Raw genomic sequence first — 14,450 nt, forward strand, 5'->3', positions numbered from 1 at the left:
TGCCCAGTCGCTGTATACGGGCCGCTGTATTCGGGCTTTGAATCGCAAAAAATGCTTACAGATTCTGCAACCCCCCCCCCTTAGCTTGGGTTTACGTAGCAAGTAGCGTGGCCATTATTTGTTAGTTTTACAAGCCTGATGGTTTGTCCGTCGGTGGTTCGATGCTATTTTGGCGCGAGCTTCAGCTCCTCCCTTGCTTTAACTTCCGTTGCTCTACGGCGATAGGAAAAAAGGAAGATACCGTTGGCTCCAAGCATGGAGCATCTGAGCTCATGTACAATGACGGAATGTTGTTCTGGTTTTTCAATTTCCTTTATTATATAGTGACCATGCTCCTCTTTCTCTCCCATGGCATTCGCTCATCACACTCGCCTCTCTACATGACTAAAGCATCAATACAACACTTGATCTCCATTCTTGTGAGCTCTACTATTATCGACTAACGGGCGCCATAACTCTAAATATATATATTAAAAATATATTTTGTGTGAACTGTGCTTTTCTCTCACGAACTTGACTATCTTGGTGGTGTGGCTTGAGCTCAACGACTTATACATCCCCCACGCTGCTTATACAAACGAATCCTTCAACATCGCGACAATAATTAAGAAAAATTATTAATAAAAGAGGGGAAATACCGACCCTTGCATCTTTTGGATCACAGTTGATACAGAAAATATCAAAAATCATGGAATCCATACACGTACGTACAGCACCATCACCATCAACACTACAAACCATCACTACCATCACCATCACCAACCACCTCATCATCACCATACTCATCCAAGAAATAACTAACATAAACATCTTCACCAGGGCCCTCCCTACCCCTCCAAATATGCCGGCCTCGGCCTCAGCCCAACTCGCTCCGTCGACATCCCCATCTCCGCCGTCCTCCTCGCCTTCTTCATCTGCTCCGCCGCCCTCAACATGACAATCTTCCAACTCAACCGTCGACGCGGCCACAAGTTCATCCTGTCTGGTCTTTTCTTTGGTTTCTCCATGGCCCGAATCTCTGCAAACGTCATGCGAATCGTCTGGGCCTGCTACCCGACAAACGTCCGCATCGCCATCGCCGCCAACATTCTCGCCAACGCGGGTGTCATCATCATCTTCGTTGCCAACCTGATCCTCGTCCAGCGCGTGCTGCGGGCGTACCATCCTCGTCTTGGCTGGAGCATGCCCGCTAGAATCGTCCTTCGCGGGCTCGTGGCGTCCGTCATTGGGTGCTTGATCATGCTCATCATCTGTCTCGTCTACAGCGTCTATACGACCAAGCAGTCCATCATCGATCAGACTCACATCGCTCAAACCGTTGCATTGACATATTTCGCCTTCTTGGCTTTCTTGCCAGTGCCCATCATCGGCCTCTGCTTCATCATCCCTCGCCGCCAGCGAATCGAGAAATTCGGCGCTGGAAGCATGCGCTACAAGCTTTTCCTCCTAATCTTTTCAGCCTGTCTTCTCACCCTCGGTGCGGGCTTCCGAGCAGGCGTGATATACTATCGTGTTCCTATAACCGAGCCGCGGTGGTTCCACCAAAAGGCCTGCTTCTACTGCTTCAACTATGTCATCGAGCTCATCGTCGTCTTCACGTACGCTCTGTCTCGATTCGACAAGCGTTTCCACATTCCCAACGGAAGCAGTGCTCCTGGCCACTATGTCAATGGTGTCCCAGGCTCAGACGGAGCGGTATTCGACGAAGAGCTGCCCGCCAGTGCTTCTGAGCAGACAATGACAGATCCCGCCTGGGCTATCGAATTTCAGAACAAGACTGCACCCGAAGCATCTGCTTAGAGGTGAATAGGAGAAGGAGAAAGAACGAGAAGAGAAAGGAGAACCCCAAACGGGGAAATTTAATAATAATTACAGCATAAAAGCGCCTTAGGGTTTGCATTTATATGTGTTGGGTGTTCTTGGCACATTCAGACCAGACATCAAAACGGCGTTGGATGGCATAAATTGGATAGACAGCGGTACCGTGTCATACGAGTCTTAGCATGTTCGAAAGAATCTCCCATTATTTAGATTAGACTGCCTGAGGAAAATTTCCCTCAACATGTAGAAATAGGTATTTGCAAAAATATGAAACCAACATATTATAGCATCATTAATTTTGTGTCCTATTTTGCTAGTTAGTGACTGTATCAAAAGAGAAATTAATTCACAGCATAGATAGGAATGGTTGTGCCATAAAGAATTGTAGTTGGTACTGCCCGACATTTATCCTAATTGCCGGGTCCAATCACGGAGAAGCAGTCAAGTATTTCGTATATCGATGTGTTTACAAAAGAAGAGGGCCAAAATTCTGTGTTAGTTATTTTGAATTATCCTTGGTGAAGCAACACTTGGGCAATTCCTTGTTCACATTGAGACTTGTTACAGCTGGATGGCGTGGGCCTGTATACCAGCAGTAGGATTAATCGTACATTATTTTTTTTTAGATGCCCAGCCTCTAGGGCTCTAACAGCTATAAACCCTCTCGCAATAAGCCCTTTACAGCAATAGCTTGTTTGAATGCAGAACAACAGTGCTAGATTAGAGGAAGTAATCGGGAGTTCCTGTGAGAAAACAGTTAGATGGCATGATTCAGATGTTTGGTGAGGAAGTGGACAACATACGTCTCGAGACCATTGGTTCTCCGGCTCTCGGGCATGGATCAAATTGCAGGCTGTTGCAGTTAGCACATCTGTGGCTTCGATAAAATCCCTCTTGGCGTGGGGTAGGTAGTGCCACAGCGGGGAGTTTAATCTGGACTTACAAGGTATATTTCAGATGTTCATCAATTTCCATTATAGCAGCCTGGTTACCGCATCGGTAGCAGTAATTTGGTGCTGTGAGGTAGCAACAACGTTAGTCAAAATTTCAGCCCGACTGGTAAAAATAGGATAGGCAAAGGATGGGTGGCGAGTTGATAGCTCGGGAAAGCTGCAGCGTGCCATTGGGGAAGAAATATCGAGAAAAGCACGTAAAAAATGAAACTCACCTGAAAAGATGGTCACCACGTTTCGATCCTGAGACCAGTTGTATCCCTCCATCACAAGCTGATGCGCTCGTGCCACCAGTGTCAAGCCGTTGTTGTGGTTGAATGCCTCTGAAATGTCCTGGCCAAAAGTGTACCCCGCACCGCGGGGAGAGATTCCCCAACCACAGCGGTCGTCTGGGTCGGACCATAGGAGATCGCACATGGGACCTTCGTGGGGAACTTCTTGGACACGATCGAGGGCCCTGATGTTATCTAGTGTGTCGATGCTGGGGGAGAGACCGCCGTGGAGGCAGAAAATCTGGTTCTCAATCAGGGCAGTCAGGGGGAGGTAATCGAAGAAGTCGGTGAATATCTTCCACACGTTGGCGTTGCCGTATTTGCGAAGGCATTCGTCATAGAAGCCGTAGACTTGTGTGATCTGGCGCGACTCGTGGTTGCCTCGGAGGATGGTGATGCGCTGGGGGTATCGGATTTTGAGGGCAACGAGGAGGGAGACGGTCTCTACGGAGTAGTATCCTCTGTCGACGTAGTCGCCTGCATAATCAAGATTGACGGTCAGCGGCGAGGCACCCCTCATTTTGCAGATCATATTGCATATATCGCACCCATGAAAAGATAGTTGGTGTCAGGACTCGGGCCGCCAATTTTGAACAGCTCCATTAAATCGTGAAATTGACCGTGGATATCGCCACAGACTGTGACGGGGCATTTCTGCATAGAACGGTTGGGTCAGCACCAGGAATGTATTTTATCTCATCACCGTGGATGGCCATCGTCAAGGGTCAACCTACCACTGGCTGAACGTTTGATTCATCTTGAACAACCTCTCGACCCTACATGGCAACCAAAAATCAGTATCAAGTTCAACGGCGTCCGAAAGAGTGTCACGAGGCGAGTCGAAGGCGACAGCATGGATTTGCGGCCTAGCCAACCCCTCCTTCGCTCGCGTCGTCAATCAGCAGCATCAAATGCTCACCATGTCGCACAGCCTCTGGACGTCGGCCTCGGACAGCTGCTTGCAGTTCATCAGATTCTCAATCCACTGCTCTAGCGTAGATCTTGTCGCAGGCTCTGTCTGCACAGGCGACACGTCGGCCGGTACTCGCCCGACGTCTTCCATATTTGTGTCCATTCTGGCGATGCTGCGCAGCTCGTCCGTCCGCTGCAGCTGTGCGTGAGTCCTTGTTCGGACCGGGTCGATTGGCGATGGTTAGAGCGAGGCGTAGGTAGAAACAGGAGGGTTCGAGGGTGCTGGTTGGGAGGGGAGAGAAGGCTGAGATGGGATTGAATGACGTTGCGGTCACGCTTCGGGTTGCTTGCAGACTTTGGGTTCGCGAGCCAACAGCGATAGCTGTGCGACAGTGGCAATTGGTAGTGGCAGCTTGGGGCGGATAGCGGCGAGCGGTGGGGCAAAAGGCGCCAAAGGAGGCGGCTGTATGGCAATGGAGGTCGTGCAGCAGCCACTATCAGGAAGGAGGAGATTAGGAGAGAAGAGGGGCGCCCAAAACAACAAACGGGGGTAAAATGAGATAACATTACAAGCTGACTGTTCAGCATTAGGCTGCTGCGTGGCGTGAAACAGCGCAAAAATTACAAACAAATGAAATTTTGTAAAAATAATGGCAAAGAATTGTCAATACAGTGGTAAAGTACATTATTTTTCTAGCTGAATTTACGTTTTTCTCTCTATTTTGAGAGTCCTGGCTGCTGTAGCTCTACCGCGTCTGGGCTCGAAATTGCTCGTGTTTTAGGAGGGCAAGGGGTAGCAAAATAAAGTTTTGTCTATACGCTACCTACATGTAGAAGCAGTAGAAGTAGAGATGGCAGAGACGGTAGAAATGATAGAAATAGTAGAGAAAATAGAAATAATAGAAATGGTAGAAGCAATAGAAACAGTAGAAGCAGTAGAGGCAATAGACATAATCGAGATGGTAGAAGTAGAAGTAGCTAAAACTCGGTTATTCAAATGAGAGAGTTCTTGTAAAATTGCCACGTTGTTACCGTGATGATAGTGTGCGTAAGTGCTTTCATTCCTCTGGCTACATGTATTTTTTTTTTTTTTCTCCTGGCTTCGCCTGGACTGCCGAGCTGAAGCTTCCCCTGACGCCAAGCTGGTATTTGACCTCAGCTCTAGGAGCTGCCCCGCCAAAGCTTCAAACCTTACGAACACCTTGGCAAAGAATAAGGCAGATAGATAGTAATCGATAGAAAAATATTTTTTCTGAAATATGGGCACTCCAGCATGCTCTTTTATCCCAGTGTGTTATATACCGAGTTCCCAGTATCGCTCCAGCTGCTCCAGCCCTTACAATTCTACCGTTATATCTCTCGTCCTATCGCTCCAAAAGACTGCACATAGCTGCTCCAGCCATAGCCTCATCTTCCTGTTCCAAAAGATTGTCGCTAGAGACCTGCTGCTCCGGCCGTAACCTCATTTCGCCGCTGCTAAAGACTACTGCTACTGAAATTAAAAATTACCACCCTCCCGCCGCTTTTTTGAAGATAGCATCAACATGGCAAATGATGGCTGATATAACATCATGGCATTACCTGCCCGCTGAGATTAGGACTCTAATTCTAGAGGCTTTACTACAAGATGGCTGTAATTTAGCGAGCTTTGTCACCGTGTCTCGAGAGTGGCAGGCAATCATTGAGCCACACATTTTCTCCCGAATTAAGCTAACGTCTTCACGCGTCAAGGAGTTTGGTTTGATGGCATATCGTAATCGAGCTCTTGTGCGCTATATCTGGCTTTGCTTAGAATTCCAAGAATACGGATGTGCTGAGAGTTCGTTTGATGGACTACCGTTACAAGGCATTACTGATACGGATAACAACATTATCATCACAACGTTTCAACATCTATTTACAATTCTTAGCACATGGAGCCCAATGGAAACTTGACGCTTGATATTAGCGTTTACTCTCCTAGTGACTCGGAGCACTGGTTTAAATATCTTACTTTTGAGCCTGATATTTCTTCTAGGGAGTGGAACTGCGGGCAACTCGCAGAGCAATCTATACTAGCTAAAATCAGCCGTCACCAGCACATTTGGGTTCCCTATGATGAATTTGATGGAGCGCTCAGTTCGACTAGTGAAGCAATCTTCAAGGTTTTCGATGAAATCATGAGCGAAGGGCCGTTTGAAACTCGAGAGCATGAAGCCCAGTGGTGGCTACAACTGCCTCTAGTCCCAGCAATAACAGCAGTACTTTTACGCCAGCAAACCCGACGGCGATGGAATCCAAAGGCGCTATCGCTAATGTTTTCCCGTTTTCCTAGGCTCCAGGAAATTCATTATGAGCCTTGGAGGGAATGGGAAAGTGCTATACAAGCGGAGACCGATCACTATAAGTGCTACTTTGTCTCTTCATTTATTCCTTGCATATATAAGCCGTTAACTAACTGATATCCGATTTTTTCTCTCACACAGATTTCCGACTACTTTTGAAACTCTTGCCTCTAGCCAGATACAGAGACTAACAATATTCGAAAACTTTAACCAGCAATATCCCCAATACTATCGTGACGCTAATCCTATCCGAGCCCCAGCTTCTTACGTTGGTCAGGCCGTTGCCAATACGAGTCTCAAGCTAGAGTGCCTCTCAGCATCATTTATAGTGGACGCCAGTTATTTTTTCCAAACCCGTGAACACTCTTGGAGGTGGCCCAACTTGACTTTACTTATTTTAACTTACAACTGCTTATTCCTGGTGAAGACCTAGCTGATGCTAACGAGATGCTCCAGGAAGCAGCAGCAGCGGCTATGAAAATGCCAAATCTCAAGACTATGGAGATATGGAATGGGCGAGAAGGGCTAGCGGCACTCTTTAGATACCAGCTAAAGAGAGATGAACAATCTGCTATGATAACCTGGAGAGGAACGTGGGATTTTACCCTGCAACCTGCTGTAATCCAGGCTTGGGAAGCTGTTGCGCACAAGTACCATGGTAATGGATCCATTATTATTAAAGAACTGCTGGATGTTAATGCTATTAAATGCCATGGAGATGCAATTTATCATTTGAAGCTTTCAGAACTAGTGATTCGGCCCGTTTCGTTGCGGCAAATTCGAATCGAGCACGAAGCTCGAGAAGAAATGTTGAATCGATCGCAAATGGCTACCCGTTTCGCTCAATAACAGTTTAACTTAATCGCCCCAAAAGAGAAAAAAAAAAATCACGAAAATGATAAATTCATTCTCTCCAGCCATATATATATATATATATTTGCTCCTGGCCTTGGCTAGATGGGTACTTAGTAATAGTACTTCAAGCACCTTGATAGAGAACAGGGTTGATGGATGGCAAGCAATTAATAGGAAGATATTACGATATTCTAAGATGTGGGACCCCATATGCAAACCACTGAGCGAAAAAGGAGCCTTAAAGAATAGCCGTAATTAATGTAGCGTATGATGCATTGTATAGAATAAAAAGGAAAACCATGCCGCCTCCTCTTGCTACGCTCCATCTTCTCCTTTCTAGGGACAAACACCATCAAAGTAGCCCAAACCCAAATTTCCATCTCCTCTCCCCGTAGTTCTCTATTATTCATGCATTGCTCAAGCCAGGCCCAGCCCAACAAGGCCCTGGCTTTCAACCGATGTGCTCGCTGAAGGTCCATCCACACCTTTACCCACCAAGCTCGAAAAGTCAAGGCCAACGTCAGACAGCTTCTTCGCATGTTCTTTGGCCTGATCCATGCACTGTGTCCAGACTTGTCCGCCGCGTTCGGTGCTGCTCAGCTGCCTGGCAAGAATCACATTGAAAGCTTCGACTTGCTCCTTTGCCCACTTGACACACGTGCTCATCATAGGCGGGGGAAAGCAGCTCTGGAAGCATAGGACCGTGTTGTGGATGAGGGTAAAGTACACAAATGATAGCTGCCAAATGTACAGATGCAAGTCGCCCTGGAAGATGCATTGTCTGTCCATGCCATGTCAGCTCATGTCACATAGTAAGATATAAAAGGGAGATGAAAAACAAACCTTGCTCTTTTATGAATCGTATCGCCACGGGCTGCAAGATATGCCTCTCTGGCTCTGTCTTCATATCCTAGTCTGGCCAACCAGCTCAAATTTCGCTTCGTCTTGTTTTGCTGGTTGTGTGTCGTCTCCAGCTGTTGAATAATCATACCCGCCAGCTTACCGCACCTCGCCTCAACTTCAAAGTTGATAAAGTCTTGCGCTACAGTATTGCTCTTGAGTCCCCTTGCCAACCCATTCATCTTTTCCACACGCGCCACTGCGGGTTCAAAGCCCTGAAGAGCAATATCAATATCAAGCTCATCCATTTGGCCTTCGACCCAGCGCAGATTCTGCTGTTTGCCATCCACTTCAATCAACATGTCTTTGATGTCAGATAGTGTCTCCAGTAGTTCCGTCTTTTGGAGCAGACCCGGGTCTCTGGAAGCAAAGTAGTTGATCGTCTCTCTTGCCTTGTTATTGGCTTCCATCTCAGACTGCAACCCTTTGCGTAGCTCTTCCACTGCTTTGCGTACATTCATCATCAGCGCCTTCTTCTCAGTCGCTTCTGGCTTTTCTGTCCGATAAATAAAAGTCTCCTGGCCACCGCCTCGCACCATGATGGCATCAGCCAACTTGTTACGGCCGCCCATAGAATCACCTGTTCCAGGCATTTCGATGACTTCGATATCGAGCAAGGGCCAGCAGCGGTCAGCTACTAGCTTCACCATCGGTCCACGAGAATCCGAGTTAGGCGCGTCGACCTTGCGTTTCTTCCGGGAGGCGATGAGAAGATGGTCATTCAGCAAGAAGATTTGCATGGCTCTTCTGCTCTTGTAGGTTGCATTGTCCAATTCAATCCAAGGACCAGCATTAAGAACCACATGGCGTCCTATAGCATTTGGCAGGAACTTTTGAGAGCCCTCTACGGTCTTGTAGAGAGTTTGCATCTGCGTAGTCCACAGAGCGCTTCGATCTACAATAGAGCTGCGCTTGTCTCGTTTGCTCATTGTGGCGCCTCCTCCTATGGATGTGTCCATTTCGCTTCTGCCCGAAGCTTGCCTAAGGGCTGTCGTGTTTGCTTTGAGCTCAGACATTAGGTTGCGAAGTGCTCGCATTTCTCCCTTTAGCTTCTCTGCTTCCTTGCTGATTTTAATAAACTGCGTCCGATTCTGCAGTAGATTCTGCTGCAGATCCGCAGCTGCGCGTGCCTTGATTCCCTGCAGCGACTCGGCATATTCTTGGATCTGATCCTCGCTCGCCTCACTCAGCACCGAGGACACATATTGGTCGGGAGTAAGGTTAGGATCCCGCAACGCCTTCAGATCAACGGTGGGAGCAGCTCCAGGCCCTGCTCGTGACGGAGGGGGCTGATAGTCGGTGTTGTACCGTTCAAGAGGGGGGAGACTCGGCACTGGAGGGGCGGCCGCGTCGAATTCGGGAGGCAAGTTGTTAAATCGTGAGGAGAATCGTTTCTTGACTAGATCAGAGGTCTACAAAGCCAAGAATTAGTCGCCGGATCCAAACAAGTCACCTCAGCGGCGGTGTCGTGAGATCTCACCTTTCCACCAGCAGCTACGGGTCGGGGCCGCGGCGCCTCGGGCAGCGAAAGCAGTCCACCAGGGCCAGCAGCTGTGCCTCCAGTCGAACCATCTTGCGGAATTGGTGCAGATATCTGTCGTGGTGCACTAATTACGGGGCGAGCCTTTCGTCGCTTTCCGCTTCGAAGAGACAGAGTTATCTTGCTGCGTTCCTCAGACATGTCGGCTGCTGCTCATTGAGGTGATGACCGAGAGACTAATTGGACGGTTGACACAGGGGAAGGTAGGGAAGAGCAGCTTTTATGGTAAAGGCAAAGGCTATAAGTATGTACAAGCAGCTTTGAACTTCCGAGCCGCGTCTACTTTTTGGAAGTCGGTACACAGAGCTCCAAAGCTGAGCTGTGACAGGATTGGCTGCTGCGTTGGCAGTTGGGAATTCGATACTCGGATGGAGGTATGTACAGTATGCTAGTGGAACTTAGAGCTGTCGCCATTAACAGGTGGCTGCGTAAGTCCTGAGACACCCTCGTTTACCCGACAATGTGCCGATTGCCTTCAGCGTCGCTCAATCGATATTCCGAGCTAGCAGGTATCGCAGTGACTCCATATTCCTTGTGATATCTTTTTTCCAAAGAGAAAAAATCCCGGCGGCGGCATCTTCTCCAGCTGAAGCTCAATTTCTCTGCTGTCGTATACCAGGGCTATTTCTCAGCAGCCGCCGCAAAGGCCGATTTCCCCGGAGCCCGTCATCTTTTATTTTCTCACTTGCAGCTACAGCTTAGAAACCCTTGACCCGAGAGCTCCCCTCCATTCGTCAAAAATGGTTCAGACAAGCACCGTGGTGACGGCATCAGTCGCAACCGTTGCGACGGGCCTCTTGGGTTCGTCTCTGCTCCAATGACCTACGCGAGAATTTCTCGGGAGGTGCTTGATTTTGCTAACGATTTATTTTTTAGCATATGCCGCGTACTTTGATTTCCAGCGACGAAGAAATGCCGAATTCCGTCGTAACCTGAGAAGAAACGAGCGCAAGCAGGTCCGCGCCGAGAAGGAAGAAGCCGAGGCCTCCACACAGCGACTGCGCAGCACTATCAAGGCCAAGGTCGACGAGGCCAAGGAGGAGGGATTCCCTGCTGGCGTCGAGGAGCGAGAAGCCTTCTTCAATGAGCAGGTTATGACGGGCGAGATGCTGAGCCAAGATCGTATGAAAGAACCCCTCCATGACACAATTTTTTTTCCAAGCGCGATATCGAGCAACACACTGACATTTCTATCTTCACTTAATTTAGCTACCAAGATGCTTGACTCTGCTCTTGCTTTCTACAAGGGATTGAAGGTTTACCCTGCCCCTGGCGACCTCATCAAGATCTACGACAGCACTGTCCCCAAGGTAGATGCCCCTCCAACAATATGACATCCCAATGCATCGGCTCGATTTTGTGCTAACAATCAACTCCCCACAGCCCATATTAGACATCTTGGCCGACATGATCGCATACGACGGTGACATCAGCATTCGCACTCGTCCCTCTTCCGCCGGCATCAACCTGGGCGACATCCCCAGCGTCGGCCTCGACTAAGCCAACTCAACCTAAAAGAAATCCAGCCGAGTGTTCCTCCCCCGCTCCACTCAGCTTATATCAAAATATCATGATGAGAGAAAAATCCATCATTTTTCCTCTAGCCAAAAGTAAAAACCTTTGATGGAAAGGGGGACACAAAAAATTAACTGACAAAAAGAAAAACCTTGATTCGAAGCGCCGGATCCCCTCCTCTCTTTGTTACATATATCTCTCCTAGAAAACCGCTGAGGGGGGGAACGCAAAAACCGCTTTGGTGTACGATAAATTCCTGAAACTCTTTTTTTCTATAGTTTCTTTTCTTTTTCTCGCTCCGGGATTGAACCTCTGGGAGTCGTGTGTAAACAGTTGTGTAGTGAAATGATATAGCCATATGGGAGGTTTTGGGGAAGGGCCGGTGCGGGTAGCGTTTCCATAATCCAATATGAAATTCTAATGGCTTACATCGGATCTACGTAGTGCTAACAATGTCTCTTCAATGGGTCTTTTGGTGAACACTAATAATATTATACTTTTTTATCTTGTTATACATGATACTAATAATACCATTGAACAATCTTACTCGGGTGCTTCGCGAGTCACAATGGCCTCCATTTTGCGGCCCTTCCTATCCACTCTCTCGTCCCGGGGATCAAAGCCTCCATTCCCCCACAGAGCCCACTCAGGGGTCGGTGGTCCCATGTAGTCCTCGGGTGTCCAATCACCATCCGGTCCTCTCTCTTCAAGAAGCTCAAAGAACCTCTGGTAGTCAATGTGCGTATGCCACTTTCCATTGACATTGAAGCGTTTGCTCGCCAGCAAGATGCAGCAGCTATGGGCGTGCTCGGCGGCAATTCCATAGTCGAGACCCTTTTCCTGGAGGCGCTTGTCCAGTGCCTTGACAAACTCGCAAACCTCCCAGTAGAACGGCACGTTGGACATGCTCAGGCCAGCGTTGGAAGAAGTTGATGTACCGCAGTACGTCACACCCTTCACTTCGACAAAGCATGGCAGTCCACGCTCAATGAGTTGGGCATAGCCTTCGGCTTCATCTTCCACGTTGAAACCCTTGACAAGGGTCAAGCGGTAGACTGTGCGGTGGCGGAAGCGCTTTTCACGAAGAATGTCCAGGCATCTCAAGAATCGCTCCCAGAAGTCTCGGTGGAGAGGTCTGTCGATCTTTTTCAGTGAGTCTTTGTTGGAAGCGTCAATAGACACATACAACTGAGTCACGGCCTTGAGAGCCGCGAGTTGATCGGGATGCTGAGCGTTGCAGACAAGGAAGGAAGAGATTCGCTCATTGTGTAAGAGAGCGAGAAATTCGTTGATATAGGGATAGAAGATGGGCTCTCCCACCAAGGATAGAGCACAGTGACGGATCCTAAGAGCCTCCGCATATCGCTCAGCTCTAACACCAGGAACACCGCGCATCATCTTGATTTTCTTGTAGTGGTTCTCCTTGACACCGTCGAAAATCATGTCAGGAGGATCAACCACCCATCGCCATGTTGTGCCGACAGGGTTCGTTCCGTGACGCCAGCAGAAGACACACTTGTTAGAGCATGAGAGCGAAGGAGTGGTTTCCATGCACTGATGAGAGTTGATACCGTAAAGAGAATACTTGTAGCAGCTGCCACGTCCGCGAAGAGCAGATTTGGTCCAGCGGCAGATCTTGACACCAGAGTGAGAGCCGACAATGGAGTATCCTTGTTTAGTAAGAGCGGTGTAAGTTGGTGAGTTCTTAGCTACCATCTCCTTGATAATGGGCGCCTGGGCTTTCTTCTTGCCAGCGGAGGGATATGTAGTGAAGTCAACAGCAAGGGGTGCTTTTCGGGCAGTCTCATTTCCATCTTTGTTGGGACGAATCATTTTTCCCAGGTCCTCAACATCGTCCAATGGCCTAGAGCCGTCAGATGATTTGCCGTCGCCAGACTCTTCGTCGTCAAATACGACTTCGCCGTCATCGGCTTCGGCGTCCTCTTCGTCGCTCTCTACGGCATCACCACTACCGGGCACTCCTTCGCCAAGGAATCCAGTCTGAACAGCCTGAGAAATAACTTCTTGTACTCCAGTAGCCCACTCCGTAAATCGCTGAGCGTGGTCGCTCTTCATGTCGCCCATTCCGACGGGGTAGGCTCGCTTCCGGCCGGTCAACTTGGACATCCATTTGTCTAGCTCCTTGGCCTGGAAACAGAATCCCTCGTCTTCATTTGGCCAGCCTTCCTTGTCACCAAAACCAAAAACGGAATATCCAATCAACGGAGACAGAGGGGCAGTATCGATCCTAAAGTCATGGTGGGTTTCCTCGAGATGTTGCAGAAACGTATCGTTGATCGAATCGATATTGTAGCTTGGGAGGAGGAACAGGTAGACGTAGGCGGCGTTTTCAGCAGACTTGGGAGGGCTGACAAAGTAATCCTCGAAATCAATTTCGGTCAAGTCGAGTAGTTCGGGCTTCAAGAACTTGCTCTCTGTCTCTCCAGCTTTCTGATCCAGGAATGTCTCGAGTGTCTTGATATACTCGTGGGCAATCTTCTCTGTCTTGGTGGTGACAGAGGAAAAGAACACAAGTACTTTAGCAGGTCTATCCGTGTAATCGGTCGCTGTCGGTTTTTTCTCTTGCGAGGGCTTTCGTGCCACACCACCCTTTATCCGTCTGGGTCCGGTCGACTTTTTCTCGGCCGCAACGACAGGTTGCGCCTCACGAGCAGTCTTTTCGTTCACCACGGGTTTTTCCTCGTTATAAATTTTGGGAAGCACAGCTAAGGGCTCCCTTTCTTCAGTCCTGTGAAGCAGTGTGCGCAGACCGACAAGGAGAACAAGAGCGCACAGAATTATTGACGTGCGATAGGCGTGCCACACTTCCACCAGGTCTGGAGCAATTTTGTCAGCATGTCATGCGACACAGAGAAATCAGCATAATGAACTCACCAGCAACCGCTGTCTCCAATTGGAGACCAAATACCGCGTCCATCTTGATGGCAGCGTCACTTGCGCGTTGTCAGAGTGACTGCGCACAAGAATTTCATCCAGCACGCGGTGCCTTAGAAATGGAAGGTTTGCTGCTGGACGCCAGTGCCCCGCGATGCAAAATTTTGGCGGGGCATCACGATAACGTGCTGACTCAATCTAGAGTGCATGATAACATGGAATAACACTGTACTGGCTTACTTCTCTCTTTATTCCAACCAACTTGACAATATTTTATCTCTCTTCAGACTGGGTGCAATACACGTATTATAGATTTATGATCAATTTGCTATTTAGCAGATACAAAGTAGTACTGTCCCAATTGCAAGTTTTCGCATACGAGGATATGGCATCTAATTGCAGGCAGGGATTCAGCAGATCTAAACAATGTCTAATTATGTAATGTGAATGTTCCTGGCTCCCG

The 14,450-nt window shown here is 48.5% G+C and overlaps 6 protein-coding genes across 6 annotated transcripts; 3 read left to right on the forward strand and 3 right to left on the reverse strand.

Annotated features, from left to right (window-relative positions):
• Positions 1–688: 688 nt before the first annotated feature.
• GGI43DRAFT_385213 (uncharacterized protein) lies at positions 689–1,800 on the forward strand (the record flags this gene model as incomplete). Its single annotated transcript, XM_083203620.1, has 2 exons — positions 689–703; positions 820–1,800. 2 exons carry the CDS (start codon positions 689–691, stop codon positions 1,798–1,800), a joined length of 996 nt encoding a protein of 331 aa, XP_083059291.1.
• A 741-nt stretch (positions 1,801–2,541) lies between these two features.
• GGI43DRAFT_385214 (Metallo-dependent phosphatase-like protein) lies at positions 2,542–4,121 on the reverse strand (the record flags this gene model as incomplete). The annotated part of the gene is made up of 7 exons (XM_083203621.1): positions 2,542–2,564; positions 2,625–2,674; positions 2,765–2,837; positions 2,990–3,523; positions 3,595–3,700; positions 3,781–3,822; positions 3,966–4,121. 7 exons carry the CDS (start codon positions 4,119–4,121, stop codon positions 2,542–2,544), a joined length of 984 nt encoding a protein of 327 aa, XP_083059292.1.
• A 1,391-nt stretch (positions 4,122–5,512) lies between these two features.
• On the forward strand, positions 5,513–7,475 carry GGI43DRAFT_428518 (uncharacterized protein; the record flags this gene model as incomplete). Its single annotated transcript, XM_083208972.1, has 4 exons — positions 5,513–5,841; positions 5,907–6,344; positions 6,457–6,703; positions 6,739–7,475. 4 exons carry the CDS (start codon positions 5,513–5,515, stop codon positions 7,129–7,131), a joined length of 1,407 nt encoding a protein of 468 aa, XP_083059293.1. The 3' UTR covers positions 7,132–7,475.
• Positions 7,451–10,068, reverse strand: GGI43DRAFT_92274 (exocyst subunit EXO84). The gene is made up of 3 exons (XM_083210515.1): positions 9,518–10,068; positions 7,981–9,449; positions 7,451–7,918 (listed from the first exon to the last, which is right to left on the reverse strand). The coding sequence occupies exons 1-3, from the start codon at positions 9,716–9,718 to the stop codon at positions 7,555–7,557; spliced, it is 2,034 nt and encodes a 677-aa protein (XP_083059294.1). The 5' UTR covers positions 9,719–10,068; the 3' UTR covers positions 7,451–7,554.
• Positions 10,042–11,520, forward strand: GGI43DRAFT_408952 (TOM complex receptor protein TOM20). The gene is made up of 4 exons (XM_083206426.1): positions 10,042–10,378; positions 10,454–10,699; positions 10,787–10,887; positions 10,961–11,520. Exons 1-4 carry the CDS (start codon positions 10,318–10,320, stop codon positions 11,075–11,077), a joined length of 525 nt encoding a protein of 174 aa, XP_083059295.1. The 5' UTR covers positions 10,042–10,317; the 3' UTR covers positions 11,078–11,520.
• A 42-nt stretch (positions 11,521–11,562) lies between these two features.
• GGI43DRAFT_408953 (protein TYW1) lies at positions 11,563–14,112 on the reverse strand. The gene is made up of 2 exons (XM_083206427.1): positions 13,988–14,112; positions 11,563–13,929 (listed from the first exon to the last, which is right to left on the reverse strand). Exons 1-2 carry the CDS (start codon positions 14,028–14,030, stop codon positions 11,636–11,638), a joined length of 2,337 nt encoding a protein of 778 aa, XP_083059296.1. The 5' UTR covers positions 14,031–14,112; the 3' UTR covers positions 11,563–11,635.
• Positions 14,113–14,450: the final 338 nt, after the last annotated feature.

Source organism: Trichoderma evansii (genome assembly GCF_050947405.1).
Source record: "Trichoderma evansii strain SZMC 28006 chromosome Unknown GGI43scaffold_14, whole genome shotgun sequence".
Classification (NCBI taxonomy): domain Eukaryota; kingdom Fungi; phylum Ascomycota; class Sordariomycetes; order Hypocreales; family Hypocreaceae; genus Trichoderma; species Trichoderma evansii.